The 21376-nt window shown below is 36.2% G+C and overlaps 1 protein-coding gene across 3 annotated transcripts in view; it reads left to right on the forward strand.

The window, feature by feature from the left end:
* Positions 1–21376, forward strand: part of TTBK2 (tau tubulin kinase 2) — a 147766-nt gene that overhangs the window by 66659 nt on the left and 59731 nt on the right. For all 3 annotated transcript variants that reach the window (XM_036084591.2, XM_078079475.1, XM_036084592.2), the window contains 3 exons: positions 8582–8655; positions 13214–13354; positions 14859–14963. In XM_036084591.2, the coding sequence (XP_035940484.1) occupies positions 8582–8655; positions 13214–13354; positions 14859–14963 (320 nt within the window). The remainder of the gene's footprint in view (positions 1–8581; positions 8656–13213; positions 13355–14858; positions 14964–21376) is intronic.

Consider the following 21376-nt stretch of genomic DNA (forward strand, 5'->3'; position numbering starts at 1 on the left):
GATTTTCTGTAGATTCCTTAATTACAAATCATCACAAGGTACCAAACATTTGGGGTTCTGTTTAAGCAGTGCTTAAATAGAAACTTATAACAGTGAACACCTGTATTAAGAAGCCAGAAAGATCTCCAATAAATTACCTAACCTTTCACCTTATGACCCTAGAGAAGGAAGAGCAAATTAAACCTAAAGTTGGCAGAGCAAGCCTGTCTGGTTCAGTTGATAGAGCATATGACTCTTGATCTCAACTTTGTGAGTTCAAGCCCCATGTTGGCCGTAGAGCTTACTTAAAAAACAAAACAAAACAATTTAAAGCAGCAGAAGGAAGGAAATAATAAAGATTACAGTGGAAATGAATGAAATAGAGGATAGAAAAACAAGGGGGGAAACTAAAAAAACAAAAATTGGTTCTTTGAAAAAAAAAATTAACAAAATTAACATACCTTTAGCTAGACAGACCAAGAAAAAATAAAGAAGAATCAAATTACTAAACTCAGGAATGAAAGAGAGGGCATTTCTATTGACCTTACAGAAATGAAAAGGGTTATAATAAGGGAAAACTACGTACATGACAACAAATTAAATAGCTTACATGAAATGGGCAAATTCCTGGAAATATGTAAACTATTAAAACCAATTCATGAATAAGTAGGAATCTGAGTAGACCTATTACAAGTAAAGAAATTGAATTAGATGTAATAAAAAAACACCTACCCATAATGGAAAGCCCAAGCCCGGATGGTTCCACTGGTAAATTCTAACAAGCATTTAAAGAAAGATTAATGCCAATTTTTTAGACTTCGAAAAAAATAGGAAAGGAGGGAACATTTCCCAATGCATTCTATAAGGCCAGTACTTTGACACCAAAACCAAGCAAAGACATTAGAAGAAAAATGTAAACTAGTATCTCTTATGAATATAGATGCAAAATTCCTCAGCAAAATACTAGCAAACAGAATCCAGCGACATATAAAAAGGATTATTCAGCATGCTATATGTGACATTAACCCTGGAATTCCAAGTTGGTTTAAAATATGAAAATCAGTATAATACACTGTATCAATAGAATCAAAGACAAAAACCACATGATTATGTCAGAAGACCTATTTAACAAAATCCAATACCCCTTTCATGATAAAAAATACTCAACAAACTAGGAATAGAAAGGAACTTCCTTATCCTGATAAGGGCCATGTATAAAAAAATCCAAAAACAAAAACCAAAAAAGCCACAGCTAATACAGTAAAAAACAACTCTTTCCCCTGAAGATAATGAACAAGACGAGGATTTCTGCAATTGCTACTTCTATTCAAGTCAGGAAGATGAAATAAAATGCACCCAGACTGGAAAGAAGGAAAACTAGCTCTATTTGCAGATGACCTCTTATTTTTAGAAAACCCTAAGGAATCCACTAAAAACTTTTTAGAGCTACTAAACAAGTTCAGCAAGATTGCAGGAAACAAGATCAATATAAAGAGATGACTTATCTTACTAGACATTAACCATAAGCAATCTGAAAATGAAATTAAGAGAACAATTCCATTTACAGTAGCATCAAGAAGAATAAAATAGGAATAAATTTAATAAAAGAAGTGTAAAACTTATTTTCTGAAAATTACAAAACATTGTTGAAAAAATAAGACTTAAATATATGGAAAGATATCTTGTGTTTGTAGATTAGAAGACTTAATATTGTTAAGATAGTAGTACTCCTGAAATTGATCTATAGATTGAACACACTCCCTGTCAGAATTGCAGCTGCCTTCTTTGGAAATGGGTAAGCTGATTCTAAAATTAATAATTGCAAGGGACCCCCAGATGGCTAAAACAGTCTTGAAAAAAAAAAACAAAAACAATGAAGCTGGAATATTTACATTTTCTGATTTCAAAACTTGCTACAGAATTACAGTAATCAAGACATTATGGTACTGGCATAAGGATAGAAATATAGATCAATGGAATAGAATTCAAAGTCCAGAAATTGTCACATTACGGTCAATTGATTTTTGACAAGGGTGCCAAGATAATTCAATGGGGAAAGGAGTCTTTTCAACAAATGGTGCCAGCACAACTCCATTGGATATTGTAAGAGAATAAACAACACATATATTGGTCTCTGCCCCTAGTTCCTGGCACAGACCTCTTAAAATCTGTGTAATCTCCTACGTGATAAGAGCACTAGGAGCATCTTTTGTTCTGATATTTGGTCTTAGACCAGATTTGGCCAGGACAGTGGTTCCTGACACAGAGCTCTTATGTTCCTTAGAATTTCCTGGGTGATAGCAGTGTCTCATGTTCCAATGAACAAACTCTTGGTGGGCCCCTTAATAGCTTCAGGATCGTAGCAGGTCACCAGAAAGACCAGGTCATGATGAGAAGTTTGGAATTTTCAGCCCCACCCCCTATCCTCTGGGAAGTAGTAAAAATTCCAGAAGTGTGGGGTTCAGAGATCTTCTGAGTTGGTGAACACATGGAGGTGCTGTAAGAGTGGCACACTCAGAAAGAGCATGGAAGTTCTGCACCACTTCCCACATAGCTTTCCCCATTGTGTCTCTAAATCCGGCTATTTATCTGTATTCTTTATTATATCCTTTGTAATAACCTGGTAAATGTCAGCATCTCCCTGAATTCTATAAGCTATTCTAGCAAATTGTCAAACCTGAGGAGGGGGTCATTTATACAGGTAACAGCCTGGGACTTGTGATTGGCATTTGAAGTAGGGGCAATCTTGTGGGACTAAGCCCTTATGGGGATCTGATGCAGATTCCAGGTAGACAGTATTAGAATTGAATTGAATTATAGGACACCCAGCTGGTGTCGAGAATAGCTTGATGTGTGTGGAAAGCCCACACATCTGGTGTCAAAAGTGTTGTGAGTGTGGTAGTAGTGTCAGAGTAAAGGAGAAACACAAGGGGAGTCTGTCTTTTACACACGTGCAAAAGAGTGAAGTTGGACCCTAACCTGGTACCATATATGAAAATTTATTGAAAGTGGGGGCACCTGGCTGGCTCAGTTGGTGGAGCGTGTGACTCTTGATCTCAGGGTCATAAGTCCGAGCCCCATGTTAGGTGTAGAATTTACTTACAAATAAAAAAAATCTTTAAAAAAATTTATTCAAAGTGGATCAAAGACCTAAACATTTAAAACTCTTAGAAGAATACATATGCGTAAATCTTCATGACCTTGGATTAGGCAGTGATTTCTTAGATATGATGCTAAAACTGCAAAGCAGCAAAATAAAAAATAGATTAATTGGACTTCATCAGATTTAAAAACTTTTGTGCTTCAAAGACCACCATCAAGAAAGTGAATAGATGGGGCGCCTGGGTGGCTCAGTTGGTTAAGCGACTGCCTTCGGCTCAGGTCATGATCCTGGAGTCCCGGGATCGAGTCCCGCATCAGGCTCCCTGCTCAGCAGGGAGTCTGCTTCTCCCTCTGACCCTCCTCCCTCTCATGCTGTCTCTCATTGTCTCTCTCACAAATAAATAAAATCTTAAAAAAAAAAAAAAAAAAAATTAAAAAAAAAAAAGAAAGTGAATAGACAACCCATGGAATAGGAGAAAATAGTTACAAATCATGCATCTGGTAGGGACTTTATCTAGAATATATAAAGAACTCATAACTCAGTAATAAAGAGACAAACAACCCAATTTAAAAATCAGCAGAGGATCTGAATAGACATTTCTCCATAGAAGATAATACAGATTGCCAGTAAGCACATGAAAAGATGCTCAACATTATTAGTGATTATGGAAATGTAAATCAAACCTACATTGAGATACCAGTTCACTCTCACAAGGATGACTGCAATAAAAAAAGATATAGAAAATAACAAGAGTTGATGAGGATGTAGAGAAATTAGAAGCTTCATATGTTACTGGTAGGAATATAAAATGTGCAGCTTCTTTGGAAAACAGTCCAGCAGTGCCTTTGGACTGCTTAAGATTAAACATGGAGTTACCATATACCCAGCAATTCTACTCCCAGTTATATATATACCCAGGATAAATGAAAGCATGTCTACACAAAAACTTGTATGTGAATGTTCATAGTAGCGTTATTCATAGCAAACAAAAAGTGGAAACAACCCAAATGGACAATCAGCTGATAAATGGCTGAACAAAATATGTGGTATAGCTATATAATAAATATTATTGACAAAAGAAATGAAATATTGATACATGCTACAACATGGATGGGTTTTGAACACATTATGCTACGTGAAAGAAGCCAGTCACAAAAACTACTTACTGTAGGATTCCATTTATGTGAAATGTCCAGAATAGGCAAATCTGTAGAGATAGAAAGTAGATTAGTGGGGCTGACTCTCATAGGGCTGGGAGAGTTGCAGGGGGAAATGGAAGTGACAACTAATGAGTATGGGTTTTTTGGTGGGATGGGGTAGGGCTGATGAAAATGTTCTAATGTTTATTGTGGTGGTGGTGGTTCAACTTTGAATATACTAAAAACAATTGAATTACACTTTAAATGGGTGGATTTGGTGGGGTATATTAGTAATGTTCCAATAAAGGTATTATAAAAAACTTATTCATTGTTTAGTTAGTGAGTATCCTGTGCAGAGCTGGGTACTAGAGTCCCTACCCTAGAAGTACCTACAGTCTAGGGGTCACACAAGCAAACAAAGACAATATAGCCTAAAGATGCTGAAATTAAATTTATATATCTATTATATTCTGGTGCCTTTATGTACAATAATGAGAATCTATGGGAGTTAATTAAGTAGGAATAAAATGAGGATTGGCTTGGGTTTGACATCACTCCTGCTCTAGAGTGACATTAAGATTATTTAGATGTCATGGGGCACTTGGCTGGCTCAGTTGGTAGCATGTGCAAATCTTGATCTCGGAGTTGTGAGTTTGAGCCCCACATTGGGTGTAGAGATTACTTAAAAATAAAATCTTTTTTTTTTTTAAAGAATTTATTCATTTATTTGAGAGAGAGTATGTGCGTGAGTGTGGGGGAGGGGCATATGGAGAGGGAGAAGCAGACTCCCGGCTGAGCAAGGAGTCTGCTGTGGGGCTCGATCCCAGTACCCTGGCATCATGACCTGAGCCATAGGCAGACGCTTAACCAACTGAGCCACCCAGGTGCCCCAAAATAAAATCTTTAAAAAAAGATTATTTGGATGTCTTTTATACTGGGAATTCTTAAAACTTAAAAGTTTATAGAATGGTTTACCTAGGGACTTTGAGTTGTTTCTGTTATATTTCTGGACCTCTCCTCTAATCTTACTGTGCATGAAGTTGAATAACTATTTTTGTGAACGTGGAGTCATGATCAGACCTAGTAGTGCATAGCGTGGGACTGTCTTTTTTGTTTGCTTACCAACTAGATATGACCTAGGAGACTGCCTAATTTACCATAAAGATTGCTATAGTTCTGGTATCTGGATTTTCCTCAGGACTATTACCTAAATGACAGTTTATTAGGTCTCACCTGATATATTCTGGGTTTGGCAAGCTGATTCTCTGTTTCCCTTTCTCCACAGCAATGATTTTGAATTATTAGAATTCTCTTCAAGTATAACCTACTCTGCTCCCTTCATTTTTAGAGATTATTTTGCTTAATTCTTCACATCTGAAAAATGGGGAAAATAATAATACTTAAACTGTGATGATTAAATGCATGTAAAGCACTTAATATAATGCCTGGCACAATATGCTTGCATATTATTCATGTTTTACTAGCTATCATTATTTATATTAATTTGTTTATTCACAGATATTGATTGGGCATTTCACTATCTGACAAGTACCGTGCTAGTTACCAGAGCAAGATAGATATGGTCCCTATACTCATGGAGTGATACCTCAGTTTGTACTAGTTATTTTAACACTCTTTAAGTGGTGGTGAAGAATTCCTGTTCCAGTTAAATTGTAGTTTCTCCATGCTTCTAAAAGTTTGTACATATTATTGAACTAACTTTATTAAGGATTTTCATTAATTGCAGGTATCTAAAATATAAGAGCAGTAGCACACTATGCTATAAAGTGTGAGGTAAGAACTCATTGAGCTCTAACCTAAAGCAGTGAAGATGTGTTGGTGAATCCTAAACAGTTTGCTACTGACTTTGTATTTTGTTTACCAGTCAAGGATCTACAATTGATTTCTTTTTTCTTTTTAAAAGTAGGATGTTTTCACTATTGAGAGATAAATAGTATTTTGGTATAACGTACCATAAAGATATTTTTGAAAGAGCATTCCAAGAAGAGTTAAATATAGTATGGCCTTTTGTTTTTAGATGGTTGAAATGTCTTTGTAATAGAGATCCTTAATTTAAATGTTATATGCTAGGAAGGTGGAATCTTGAATGGGTAACAAGAAGTAAATACTTCCTAAATGATTTTTAAATTGTTGCTTTGAAGCTGAGGGAAAGAGTAAGTTGCTAATTGGTCATCATTTCATCCTTTCATTCTTACTGCAATTTACTAGGTGACAGACACAGTTTTGCAAACATTTGTAAAATACATGTAAAGTGATGCACATGCATTGTACACATTGGGAATTATTGCTCCCACTTATTTCTTGCTAGTTCCAACCCTTTCCAACAAAAGCACAGAGAATGAGAGAATAGTGTAAAAGAAGTAGAATTATTAACTAAAATAAGTCTGGATTGTATTTATATTTTAAGTCAATCAGTAGAAAGTTGTTTTTTTTTTTAATTCAAGTTGAGATATATTTCTCATTCATTCACCAAATCTTGCCCTTCTAGCTCTTGGCATGTGACTTGCTCACTTTACAGACAAACTTCTTCAAAGATTGCCCTCACTGCCTCATACCTGAATTACACTTTAATCCGTTAAAGACTGGCTGCCGCCCTTTCCACTCACTAGTGACTTCCTAATTTTTATATTAACCGGCACTTCTCAGCCTTTCTGTAGCATTTGCCATTGGCTACTTCTGCATTAAAATGCTGCTTCTTCTTGTATTTCTATAATACCCCTTTCTCATATTTTCCTCATACCTCTCTGGCTATTACTTGATTTCCTTCATGTGTTCTTTTATTTTTGCCCATGCTCTAAATGTTGTATTTTCTAAAATTCTGTTCTTACGTTAATTTTCTTTTCATTCTTTATATTCTTCCAACCTGGCAGTTGTCCATCTGTGTATGTAGTTCTGTCTACCTTCCATGAATTAATGGTTCCCCAATGTATTTCTGCTGAGCTGCTTTTTGCTCAGCAGCAGGCTTGAAATTACAAGTGTCTGCTAAATTCAACAGGTTGTCCTTAAACTCAACATTCTAATATCCCTTACAGCCTATACAACCTACTATATATTCTCTTATTTTGGTACAACTTACCATTTAATTGTACCAGTTTCTAGTCAAAAACTGTCTTTAGTATCTCTCATATTTATCTTATTTTTTCCATCTCTCCTGTACTATTTATAATTTAAACCATGTTCTCTCTCTTGGGATATTGTAACTGTTCCCAGAGTGACCTTTCTGCCTTTAGAATTGACCTCTGTGTAGTCTGTCCTCATTGCCACCATAGCAGTGTTCTAAAGTATGATGTTTTAAGTGTGTTTTACCTCATCTTAAAATCTTTTAGATGCTTCTCATTACCCACCAATAGATCCAATAGATCATATGTCCATCCATGGCCCATCTGCTTTTGGATCATTTAGAGAACTTCTGAAAAGCTCCAACCTGTATTTTCCCCCATCGATTCTGAATCAGTAAAGAGTTTAGGAATTTACAAAGCTTCCCAAGATGATTTTGATAAGTAGCCAGGGCTGAGAAAAACTGACCTCTCCATGTGGTTCACTTTCCTTGTTACGGAGTCTAAGACCTTTCAGGGCCTCGTGCCGCTTGCTTCTCCAGCATCTTCTCATGCTCTTCTCCCTTCATTCACTGTGCTCCAGCCAAAATGCCCTCTTCTCGCCCTGGAGCCACCAGTCTTGATCCTTTTCTAGGACCTTTGTTTGCTTTTGTTGAACCAGGGCAGACCCTAGATTGCTACCTGCTCCTCTTCTGCTCTCCTCTGCGCCCTAGCCTGCACCTCCTTGGATTTCATAGGTAAAACTCAGGTTGAAAACCACAGAGCTAATCCAAATCAGTGAGGTCCAGAAAGATTAAGTGATTAAAGGACTGAAGTCATGTATCGGTGAATGGCAGACCATATCTAAAATTCAGGATTTATAATATAGATTTATTTATATTATAAATATAATATTTATATCACCTAGGATTTATATTCCTAACAGAGTTCTTATTTATTGCTCTTCTGTTTTCATATGTATAATGTCCGGGCAAAGTTGATCTGAAAGGACCTTTTAATTCTTTACTCCCTAAATAAATTATCATTGTTTATTCACTCGTTCATTTATTGAATGAATAAATTCAATAAACATGTATTTGACTACACACGGAGCAGTGTAGGGTCCAGGAGGAGGTGGGTAGAAAATTTGAATAATACAGATTTCCTATTTTTAAGGTTCTTAAGACAGGTCCTTTGTATGCAATTATAAAATACTGTACAGAAAAACAAATTATTAATTTTTTAGAAGAGAAACCATAATATAACCTTTTCCACTGTTTTCTGTCTTTCTTTCTTTTATCCAGGGAAAGACCATGTTTGTAGATTTATTGGCTGTGGGAGGAATGATCGATTCAACTATGTGGTCATGCAGTTGCAGGTAGGTTACTTGGAAATGTATCTTAAAATATTTCAATTTTGATCAAAGTACCTAATTGCAGTGGATATGAATACAAACAGAATTCTTGGTATCATCTCAGAATGTTTTATATTATGCAGATGGAATTTTATTTAAACAGATTTGACGCAGATTTTTCCAGAGATGGAAGTGTTGTTCTTGTCAACTGTTTTAGTTGATCCATATCTTCATTGAGTGTCATCATTGCAAAGTTTAAATCCCCATGTGGATTGCTGGATATGAATCTTGCCCTGTCCCTGTCCCTTCCTCTCTTTGTTCCCTTAAGGACTCTAGGTTTTTTTTGGTTTTTTTGATGGAAATAATGTAAATTTATTGAAATTGGTTTTGGGGAGGGTGGGTGGGTGGATAGTTGGGGATCTAGTTTTTAATCTTTGTGCTCAAGAACCAACTTTGACTACTTGAAAATTTAAGAATTACTTGATAATATAGGAGAAATGCCTTCCTCTTGGTGATTCAGTTGTATAATATCTGCCTTAAAATTTTTAAGGACTGGGACGCCTCAGTGGCTCTTAAAATCTGGGTCTTAAAATCTTACGGGTTCAAGAAGTTGTACTTATTTCTTTTCTCATTTCTACCAGCAAGACCTGGGACAAGTCTCATGAAATTTCCTTTAACCATTGAGGCTTTACATGAGCAGCTTTAGTATAGCCTAAGAGTGATATTTTGTGAAAAGCATTATCACCTAGGGAGGGGCAAAAAAATATTTTGCCTCTTGTAACCGTACAGATGTAGATCTAGTTTGCCTGACATCAGAGCTGCCATATTTTTAAAACTTTTTCTTATTATGAAAAAAATTAAACATACACAAAAATAGAATAGTATAATGAACACCCATGTACTCATCACCCAGCTTCAGTAGTTTTCAGTATGTGGCCCATCTTGTTCCTGATGTATTCTTCCTCTGCTCTCCCTCCCCAGATTATTTCAAAGCAAACTGAAGGCATATTTTATCTGGAAATACATGAAGATGTATTCCTATGAGTCAGAGATTCCTTTTTTCTCCTCTTAATCACAGTACACAGTAATTCCTTCATAATAGCATTAAATATCAAGATGATCTTCAGATTTCCTTATTGTATGTCTTTTATTTTTTTTATATTTGGATTCCTTAAATCTGGTTTCACACAGGGTTCCACACATTGCATTTGGTGGATATAATTCTTAAACTTCTCTTACTCTATAGGTTCCCTCTTTTTTTTTTTTTTTTTACAGTTTTTTGTTGTTGTTGTTCATACTGTCATTGATAAAAATGAAGTCATTTATCATGAAGTTTTCATATTCTGGAGTTTGCTGATTATCTCCCTCCTTGTTTAACATGTTCTTCTATCCACTGTATTTTCTGTAAACTGGTGATTAGCTCTTTTGTTTTAATTAGCCAGAGTACTTCAGAGGTGAGGGTATGCTTCCTCTTGCATCACATCAGTAAGCAATGTCTGGGTTGTCTCTTTTTAATATTGTTAGGATTGATCCTTGAGATTTAGGGAGACAGTCAGCCTGATGCATCCTTTTTAAAGTTCCCAGTGGTTTTTCTCCTAAGTTTTATCAACCCATTGGTAATCATTGCCTAGATCCATTACTTCAGTGGGGCTGTGGATGTACTATTCTAATTCTATCAGTTTTCCTTAATTTATTAGCTGGAATTCTTTTTCAAAAAAGCACTCCAACTACTTAGGTTACCTGAGATAAATTTTATACAGGAAGGGCAGGACTAATACTTGTTTCTTTTCTTCTTTTTACTAGTTTTCAGAATAATGAGTTGGTTCCCTAATATTTTCCAAAGAGGACAAATGAGCTCTCTCTTTTTAAAAAAAATGAGTTCATGCATTTCACATATTTTATGGTTTTCAATTATTGCAGTTGTTTTTCTTTTTAATGGTCAAATTGCTCCATCTTTGGCAACAGGTGAAACAAGATTGGCTGTGAACTGATAATTGTTAATTCTTGGTGATGAGTAGGTGTATGAGGGTTCATTATATTATTTTCTTTTAAGTGTATTTTACATTTTTAATAGTAAAATCCACTTGCATTTTTATTGGGATCATGTTAAATTTATAGAATTACTTAGAGAAAAATGAATTTGGTTTTTTCATTCAATAGTATTCATTCTATGTTATTATGAGTAAGGATTCTTTTTTTTTTTTTTTTTTGGTGGCTGCATACCACTCAGTAAGATGAGTGTACCATAATTTATTTAACCTTTCCTTTATTGATAGATATATAGATTGTTTTTGATTTTTCTCTATAACAGATAATAACTACTTTTAGTTTATACTCTGAAGTATAATTTGGTGGATAAAACCTGCTTGTACTTACCATGTTAATAACTTTCCTCCCCCAAAAAAACAAAACAAAAAAAACCCCACTTTCCCCCATATTCTTGCTAGCCTTATATTTTATCTTTTTGGATTTTGTTAATTGATACCTTAGATTTACATTTTAAAAGATTTGAAATTTTAGGGACACCTTGGTGGCTCAGTCGATTAAGCGTCTGCCTTCGGCTCAGGTCATGATCCCAGGGTCCTGGGATTGAGCCCCGCATCTGGCTCCCTGCTCAGTGGGGAGCCTGTTTATCCCTCTGCCTGCCACTCCCCCGGCTTGTGCGCTCTCTCTCTCTCTGTCAAATAAATAAATAAAATCTTTAAAAATTAAAAAATAAAAGATTTGAAATTTAAAATCATTACTAATACATAAACCGAATTAATTGATTTTCTTTCAAAAGCTTTTATAATGATGGAAGTTGTTTACAAATAAAGTTCCAATATTTCTTAGGTATATTTTTGGAAATCAAAATACTGATTTTTGAGAAAAAATTATTAGAATGCTAATAAGTTATTCGCTACTCATGGGATTGTAAAACTTGTTGTTGTAGATTATCACTTACTTGACATTTGCTGAGATGTAGAGAATAATAAATTCTCCTAACATGAAAACTTTGTAATACAGAGAACTGCCAGTTTGTGCTGTGAGAAATTTTTTTTTTTAGTTTTTTTAAAGGTTTTTTATTTATTTATTTGACAGAGAGAGACAGTGAGAGAGGGAACACAGCAGGGGGAGTGGGAGAGGGAGAAGCAGGCTCCCCACGGAGCAGGGAGCCCAATGCAGGACTCAATCCCAGGACCCTGGGATCACGACCTGAGCCGAAGGCAGATGCTTAATGACTGAGCCACCCAGGCGCCCCTAAAACTGCATTTTTAAAGAAGCGATGAAGTGGGAAAGGCTCCTGACTTTCTTGTACTTTTTCGATTCTTCAGTTACTTGAGTGCTAGTTAGTATTTTAAGTGGCACTGAAGTAATTTAAGAATTTATTACTTTTTCAAAAGTGAATCAGGTGTCTTCAGTTGAGGTGATGGCATTGGTGGTATTAATCCCTAACATACACTGCAAAATTTGGGGAATAGAGAGATTAGGCTATTTAAATTCTCTTGTGATGGAGCAGCCAGTTTCCATTCTTTGGGCCATAGAACTGCAGCATCGTAGCCCTGCTCTTCTCATCAAATTATTGGTTTGTTACCTAGGCAACGAAGAACTTTCCGGAGGAGCAGCACTGTGAAGTGAACAAAACAACAAGTTCAAATTCACACAGGTTTAGATTTGAAAAACAACTTTACCTTAGTAGGTTAACATTGTTTAAACTTTCTGAGCCTCAGTTTCTTCATCTGCAACATCTTTTATTTTAGGGGGCTGTGAGGATTAAATGCAATCATGATGTAACACGTCTGGCACAGGCCAAATATATTCATTGCTTTTATCTGTTGCTACAAGTAATTGAGTTTGTTTCATGTCATTTTTGTTTATAATAACAATCATTAGCATTTATTGAGTATTTAGTGTGTCCCAGACAGTATGGTAAACACTTTACGTGGATCTTCTTTAATCTTCATAAAACATTGCGAGGTAGGTAGGTATCATTGCCCTCATTTTATAAGGAAACCAGACACAGAAAAATTAAGTAGTTTGTATGGGAGTATGTTAGGCAGTAATGAGGAATTACTGCTCTGGGTACATACATTTTTTATATTTTCAAATAATCAAGACTATATTTTGTTATGGCATGAAAGACAAAGGGAAACACGATGACTCAAAAACATAATATGTTCAAAAACTTCTGGTTATTCTTAAATTTGTCTGAAACATTCATGTATTACCTTAATGGAATCTCTTCTCTTGAATGAGAGGATCACGATTTGGGTAAAATCCTTGCTCTTTCTGTCAAAACATTTTTTTAAAGATTTATTTATTTGAGGAGAGAGAGAGAGAGATCATGAGCATGAGTAGGGGGAGGGGCAGAGGGACAGAGAGAGTCCCAAGCAGACTCCCCGCTGAGTGTGGGCCCAGCGCGGGGCTCCATCCCACAACCCTAAGACCACAACCTGAGTGGAAACCAAGAGTCAGATGGTCAACCAACTGAGCTACTACCCAGGTTCCCCTGTCAAAACATTTTTAATGATAAATGAATAACTTCCCAGTCTTCTCTTATAACATAGTACCATATTTGGAAGTGTTTATTTGGTTTCCACAGGGTCGGAATCTGGCAGATCTACGCCGTAGCCAGTCCCGGGGTACATTCACCATTAGCACTACTCTTCGGTTGGGTAGACAGATTCTGGAGTCTATTGAGAGCATCCATTCTGTGGGATTCTTGCACCGAGACATCAAACCGGTAAGGGGCCTTTTCAAGTCAGAGCACAGAATGAGTTTGTTTTGTACTCTTAATCTGATAATGGGATCCAATAAATTATGAATGTAGCATTCTGTATTTGCTTTCCATTATTAAATATAAGGTAATATTTTAATTTCAGTAACTAGAAGCAAAATGTAACTTACCTCTCAATTTTTTAGAAAAATTCTAATTACATAAAAAAATTTCTAATTACAAACCACAATTTAACATTCAAGAGCTTTTCTCATACAATGAAAATGTTGCTCACAGCCAAATTAAAAATTATTAATGGTTGACTATTATGATTATGTGTGTTAACATTTCTAGTTACTTAGCCTTACATCTAAATTGGAAGTTATTCTTTAGATTTCTTTTTTCTGATACTGGGTAAAAATATATACATATGTTGCTTTTAGATATATGCACTGTGTTCTCTGAACTATTTCTCAAGTGACAAATTGTACTTATAAGGAACCATCAATTATGAAAGACCTTATTTTTTCTTCTGAGTGCTACAGTGGCAATATATAGTATTTTTTTCTATTCTGTTTTTTCTTAGAAATTGTCATTTCCATAACTGAAATATGCTTTTATTTTTCCTTCTTGGTTTTTTTATTGCTCACAAGGGGAAATGATCCATTTCTGATATACTGTATTTACTATAAATATATCATGTGTTGGTTAGTGCATTTGAAAATTACACCCATCTGTAGCTACATGATTTTTAAAATTAAATAGTTTACATGAAAATGCCAACTAAAATTAACATTGTAGAGTCAGACTTAATGTAATGTAGATTTCTCTTGCACTTAATTCTATGCCAAACTAAATGTCACTACTTTAAAAGCATGGTGACTGAAGACTTTCCATTTTCATCTGAAAGCTCCCTAAGTAGAACAGTATTTTAAAATAAAAGCTAACAATTCTGTTGCAGTTTTGCTTTTTCCTTTATAAATTCTCTTTTTACATACCATTTTGCGAGTCTGTGCTCATCTAACATTACATTTATTTTTTTAAGGGAAGAATGCAAAGTATATTTTCCTTAAGTCTGTTTTGAAATGTTTCCTTAAATTGAATTTTAATTTTTATGGTTAGTGAAATTCAGCTTTATGTTGCTCATAGGAAATTCATTTAAATTTCTAGCTATGTATTTAATTTTGCTCACTCCTAGTTCCTCCCATTTTAAAAAGGAAGAATTGGGCCGTCTTTAAAGCACTCAGACTAGAATTTCAAGGAACATAGAGTTACACTTAAGTCAGTGTTGTATGTAACTTTGTATCATCACTTAAATTCTTTGTTTCTCAAAGTTACCTGCTCCTGGGCATTAATAGAACCCATAATGAGATTATGTATTAACATCCAGTAAACATCATGGATTAGAATAGTGTATTTGAGACATATGTATTATATAGAGAGAGTTTAAATAGAATTAAAATATAGGAAGGGTATATGTAAGGACTTAGTATTGTAAGAATATGTATATTTTCCTTCTTTGCTTTTCTAGTCGAACTTCGCCATGGGTCGCTTTCCTAGTACATGTAGGAAATGTTACATGCTTGATTTTGGCTTGGCTCGACAATTTACCAATTCCTGTGGTGACGTCAGACCAGTAAGATTTTTCATATTATTATTAAATATTCAAGAATTAACCTGTTATTTATAGTATCACTTTTTAAAAAAAGAAATACGAATTATGTATAGAATGGATCTTATCCAAGAAGTAGCATACAGATTTTATGATGAAATTATAGGATAGAGTTAATTAATTTTATCGAAAGTTGTGGCTTTAATAAAAAAGTACATTAGGGGTGCTTGAGTGGCTCAGTCAGTTAAGCGTCTGCCTTCGGCTCAGGTCATGGTCCCAGGGTCCTGGGATCGAGCCCCACATCAGGCTCCCTGTTCAGCGGGGAGCCTGCTTCTCCCTCTCCCTCTGCTGCTCCCCCTACTTGTGCTCTCTTGCTCTCTCTCTGTCAAATAAATAAATACAATCTTAAAAAAAAAAAAGTACATTAGACACAGACTTAGAGTGGATTTGTAGTAAGAACACACATTGGCCCTTTAGGATCAAGGGTCTTTTTTGCAGTCTGAGGCTCTTTCTATATCCTGCAGTTCTGTTTTCATTGTTGTACATTTCCTACCCAGAATTTCCATTTGGTTCTTTAAAAAAATTTTCTCTTTATTGATATTCTCTATTTGATACAATGTTGTCATCATGCTTTCCTTATGTCTTTAATCAAGCTCTCCTTTGGTTCTGTGAATGCATTTGTAAGGGCTACTTTGAAATTTTTTCCTCTTAAATCCGACAACTGGTCACTGTCACAGGCGGTTTCTGTTGCCTCTCCCCACCCCCAAATGGATGGGTCATACTTCCCTGTTTCAATTTTTAATTTTTTTGTTGGAAACTGGACATTTTAGATAATATAGTTTTAGATACGGGTCCTCCTTTCCAGGGCTTTTTATTATTATTTGCTTGTTTATGTGTTTAGGGACTGAACTGGATTTCAGTGAAGGCTTTTCCGCTGCCACCCTCCCCACCCCTCCCCTTCCCCAACACATAGTATTAGGTCTCTGTTGTTGCTCCTGGGGCAGTCAGCCTGCGGTTGCCCTGGAATGACAGTTGTACTGGTAGGGCTCTCTTCTGCACTTGCCGTGGCCATACCCAGTTTTTAAGTTCCACTAATTGCGGGCTGATTGCTCTGTTGTTTACAGTAGTACCCTGGGGCATAAATTCCTGGACAAACTAATATAATCCAATCTCTGAGGTCAGAGTTTGTTTTTTTGTGACCTCAGGAGGCCTCCCTCCTTCCAGTTGTCTTACTCCCCCTGTTCTCTCTTACCTGGCCAGCCTGTAGTCTAGGCTTTATCTTCATTAGCTCCACAGATCTCCCAACTCCCTATACCACAACCTTCCCTATTTTTGAGAAATGCTTTAAGTTTAAACTTTACTGTTGAGAACAAGATAAGTTCCTTTGGGAAGAGATTAGGAGGTGTCTTTTTAAATGGCCTTTCTCCTGCCCCCCAGGCAAAATCTCTGAGCCAGGGCTCTAAAGTTGGGCTGAGGACTATGGTAAGCTTCTGAATGACATCCTTACTTTTTAGGAGCTGAGATGGGGCAGTAGGTGGAGATCTCTCAGCTTGTCTCTCCTGCATGGAAACACTGCTTCCTGAGCTGGGGGGGTGGTGCTGGGGGGTGAGGAGGGCTTTTGGGCCTCGAGTATTGTCAACATATACCCAAGGTAGAGCTTCCATTCCACGAGTGGCGCTGGGTGCAAGAAAGAAACTTCTCTTTCCACACTAACCCAGGACTTAGCCTCCTCCACAACAGAGCTGGAAGAACCTCAGAAATGCTGAAGTCCTGCTTCTATGGGAAGAAAGCCCTCCGGTTGGGAACTGGGGAATGAGGGAGTCCTGTGTCCTTGGTGGCAACAGTCTGGAGTGGAGCCACGCTCTCTGCTCTGGAAGAGAGGAGGGAGAGAACGGTTTGGGTTCAAGTACCATAGAATTTTCACTTTTCTTGAATAGATGTTTCTCCATTTGTTATTTGCCCTAAGGACCGTTTCCAAGAGCTTTAGTTTTTTAAAATAATTTTCACCAGTTTTACTGGGGATCAGGTCAGTGGAGCTCCTTATATTGTCCTACTGATAGTTCAGTTCTTCTGATGTCTCCTTTTTACCTTTAGTTTTGTTTTAACTTGGTACTGATTGTGATTTTCCTTTTCTAGCAAATTAGTTGCACAGAAGTTGAAATACTGACTTTCGAATGAGCTAAGTATATAATAATAGAGTTGTTTACATAAATGTAAATTATCTTTAAAATATAGGCACATGAGAATTTAGGTGCCTAAAAATTACGAGAGAATCTTTCTGATTCTGGTGAAGATCTTGCATTAATAGATAGCAAAGCAGGTAAATAATTTAGGTTCTGTGTAGCTTGCTAGATTGAATGTATTTCTGGAATCCCATTTCTTTTCCAGATATCTTTTATTTTTAAGGTTTTAGACTATTACCAGGTTATTGTTTATTCATACACATAACAGATATCTAATGAGCACATAATATGTGTGAGGCATGGATCTGTAGTGGTGAACAAGCTGACCAAAATGAGCCTCTTATGGAGGTTATATTTTATTGGCAAAGACAGATAGAAAACAAATACATAATTTTAGATAGTGGTATATGCTATGAATAAACACAAAGCAGTGTATTTTTTTTCATAAAGATTTTATTTATTTATTTATTTGACAGAGACACAGCGAGAGAGGGAACGCAAGCAGGGGGGTAGTGGGAGAGGGAGAAGCAGGCTTCCCGTGGAGCAGGGAGCCCGATGCGGGGCTCGATCCCAGAACCCTGGGATCATGACCTGAGCTGAAGGCAGATGCTTAATGACTGAGCCACCTAGGCACCCTGACAAAGCAGTGTATTGACATAGAGAGTGATGGGCAGTGAGAATAGGAGACTATTTTAGTACCAAAAAAAAAAAAAAAAAGAATATTTTAGAAGTATTAGTTTAAAAAGACTTCTCTGAGGAGGTATCAAGTTGAGAGTTGAATGAAGTATGAGAACAAGCCATGTGAATATCTGGAAAGAGAGTTTTCCAGGCAAAGGGAATAGCAAGTTCAAAGGCCCTGAGGCATAGTAAGTTTGGTCTGTTCAAGAAAAAGCAGGGAGGCTACTGTGGCTTTGCACAACATAGCATAGCATGATGAGTTAAGGGGAGAGAGATAAGGTGTAAGAGGTTGGTTGGCCCTAGATTGTGTATGATTTTGCAAAGACATTTTATTCTAAATATGATAGGAAGCCTTTGGAAAATTTTGAGCAGGGTTCTTGCATAATCTGGTACATGATCTGTCAATAAGCTGATTACATAATGGAATTATATACAGAAGTAGATTATATTTAAAACATAGCCATAGGAGAATTTCAGTGCCTGGAAATTGTAGGGAGACTATCTTCAGTTTTATCAGTATTCTTGTGTAAATTAGTAGCCATGCAGAAAAGAACTTAGGTTCTGTGTAGTTTGTTATATTTGAATATATTTCTGGAATCCCGTTTCTATTCTAAATAAACAGTTTTTCAATTTTTAGAACATGTGTTTTTTTTAAAAAAAAAGTCACTCTGGCTGTGAAGAAGAGACTGTTGAGAGCAAGAGTGGAATCAGAAAGTTACAAGTGAGAAGGCTAATGCCATTGGTCCAGTGATCATTGCATGCGACTGGGATCTAGGGCATTAGGGTGCACCAATGAAGGTGGTGAGAAATGGTCATATTTAGGATGTATTTTAAAGATAGATTTAACAAGCTTTCCTTTTGGATTTGTAAATATCAGGATGTCAAGGAAAAAGAAAAGTCAAGATTGACTGCTAAATTTTTCTCCTGAATGAATGGTCATGCCATTAACCATGATGGGGAAGAAGGCTGAAGAGTGGATTTGATAAGGGAAAAACGAGGTTCTATTTTCTAGAAGTCAAGTTTGAGATGCTTCTTAGATTCCAGATGGAAATAACAAGAAGGTGATTTGATATGGTAATATATAGCTCAAAAGAGAAATCAGGACTAGAAATATAAATTTAAGAATCATTTGATTGGAGGTGGGGGTATAGCCAGGGCACAGGGGTGCAAGAATACCTGGCTTTGGGGGTCCCAAGTAGATGAGGTTCAACTACTTGTCACTGAGAAAATCCAAAGGCAAAGAGACAAGTAGTGGTGAAACAAGAAAGGAATGTATTCAACGGATGCTCAATGGACTGAGCCACCCAGGGTGCCCTGAGAGCTGTTTTATTTTATTTTATTTTTTTAAGATTTTATTTATTTTAGAGAGAGAGTGGGGGGGGAGGGGCAGAGGGAAGAGGAATAAGCAGACTCCATGCTGAGCACAGAGCTCAACGTGGGGCCCCATCCCACAACCTTGAGATCATGACCTGAGCCGAAATCAAGAGATGGACGATTAACCAGCTGAGAGGTGTTTTATTTTAAAGAAGATTGGTAAAACAGGGAAGTAGCTGAAAGGGAAGTAAAATCCTTTATTCCTTAGTTTATTCACTTCCTTATTATTTATTTTTTTAAATGGCAGTTATTACAGCATGCTTGTGTACTGATGGTAATGCTCCAGGAGACATGAAAAAAATGATAATGTAGGACAGAGCAGGAACAATTCTAGGAGACACATTCTTGCATGACCAAGGGAAGGAACCTGAGCACAAATGATGAGGTTAGCCCATTCTCTAAGAGCAAGAACACTTCTTCCATTGTAACTGAGAAAAGGCAGAATAAGTGGACACAAATACAGGTAAGCATTTAGATTTGGTAGTGGGAAGTTGAAGTTCTCTCATGGCTTTTATCTTCTTCATGAAGGTAAGACCTTTTGCTGAGAGTGCAGAAAGGTGCTGGAGGTTGACGAAAGAGGACAAGTGAAATAGTTACCATGGAGAGGGAGAAGTGAACTAGCTTCAGCAAAATAGACTGTAGACCTGTGCTGAAAGCTCATTTGAGTATTATGGTAATTTAAGGTGAGATTGTCAGTACAGTTTGTTTTTCTCTAGACACCTTTAACTGCTTGTTTAGAAGTGCAGTTTGTCTAAGAGTTGGGTTTAACCTGGGTAAGGATCAGGTTAGCACTATGGAAGAGTGAGGGAAGAGAGTTGAGAGAATGTTATTGTGGTTGAACATAGTTCACGCTGTGTAAGGAATGAACTTTCCCTTTTTTTTGCATATCACTAGCTAGTTCCTTTTAGAATTTCAGTAGTTTCATGGTTTTCTTTAAATCTCTTAAATCTCAAATAAAATTAATTTCATACTTTTTTGGATCATGATTATGATTGAAATCATTTTTTCATATTGCTCCACTAATATAAAACCAAAGTTGCCTTTGTAGATTTGTTTCATATTATACAATTTTGTTTATTTATTCCTTTTAAGAAACTTGAATTGAGTCACTTGAATTGTCTAGGTATGCCATCATGTTATTTGCAAAAATCAATATTTTTATTTTGTCTTGCTATATTATGTATTCCAGAAGAGTGTAAAAAACACATATCAAAATTTTAAGGAAGAATATTAAAACATCTATGGCGTCCATCTAGGTTAAGAATTAGCTCATTAGCACTGTACATCTCATTCCCTTTTCTTTCTCAAGCAGCAGTGTCTAATTGAAGTTACTGTGAGCATGGAAATGTTCTGTATCCATACTAATACGGTAGCCACTAGCTACCTGGGCTATTGAACACTTGAAATGTAGCCAAAGCAAATGAGAGACTGAATTTTAAATTTCATTTAGTTTTAGGTTGCTATTACATTGGCCATTGCAGCTCTAGACATAACCTCCATTCTGAATTTTGCATGAATCAGTCTGTTTTCTGACTTCTGTAGACCTGAGGGTACTTGTTTTGGAGTATGGAGCAGATTCGGGGGCTTTTGTAAAATAGTACAGTTATCGTGGCTTTCATCTAGCTTCCCCCAGTGATAATAGCTTACATAATCATAGTACATTGTCAAAGCTAGGAAATAGATATTGGTATACTATTGCTAACTCAAGGGCAGACCCGAGTCAGCTTTCACTATAATTTACATGTACTTTTTCTTGAAGGAGGAGAGTATATGAAACTTTATCACATGTACGGATTTGTACACCCAACACCACAGTCAGTATACAAAACTATTCCATCACCACAAAGAAACTCCCTGAAAACAAAAATGTTAATTTATTTACCAAACTTAGTAATAGTATTCTTAGTATAGGACCATCAGTCAGAATGCATTACAAAGGGAATGATGGATACTCTCTGTTACACTATTAATGAATTGTTTTTGTGGTTGGTTTTGAGAGCCTCTACTATTTACTTTTAAGATGTATTAGTTACAATAAATAGGGACATGAGGTACAAAGGAGTCCAGAGCTATATATATTTACAGTACTCTGTTCCATATGGTTTCAGAGTTGAACTTCTTTTTACTTAATGATTTGAATCTTTATGTTCATTATTTTGTCCTCCTGGTTTAAAGCATGCCCTAGTTTCCTTACTCCTTCAG

Source organism: Halichoerus grypus, chromosome 8 (assembly GCF_964656455.1).
Source record: "Halichoerus grypus chromosome 8, mHalGry1.hap1.1, whole genome shotgun sequence".
Lineage (NCBI taxonomy): Eukaryota > Metazoa > Chordata > Mammalia > Carnivora > Phocidae > Halichoerus > Halichoerus grypus.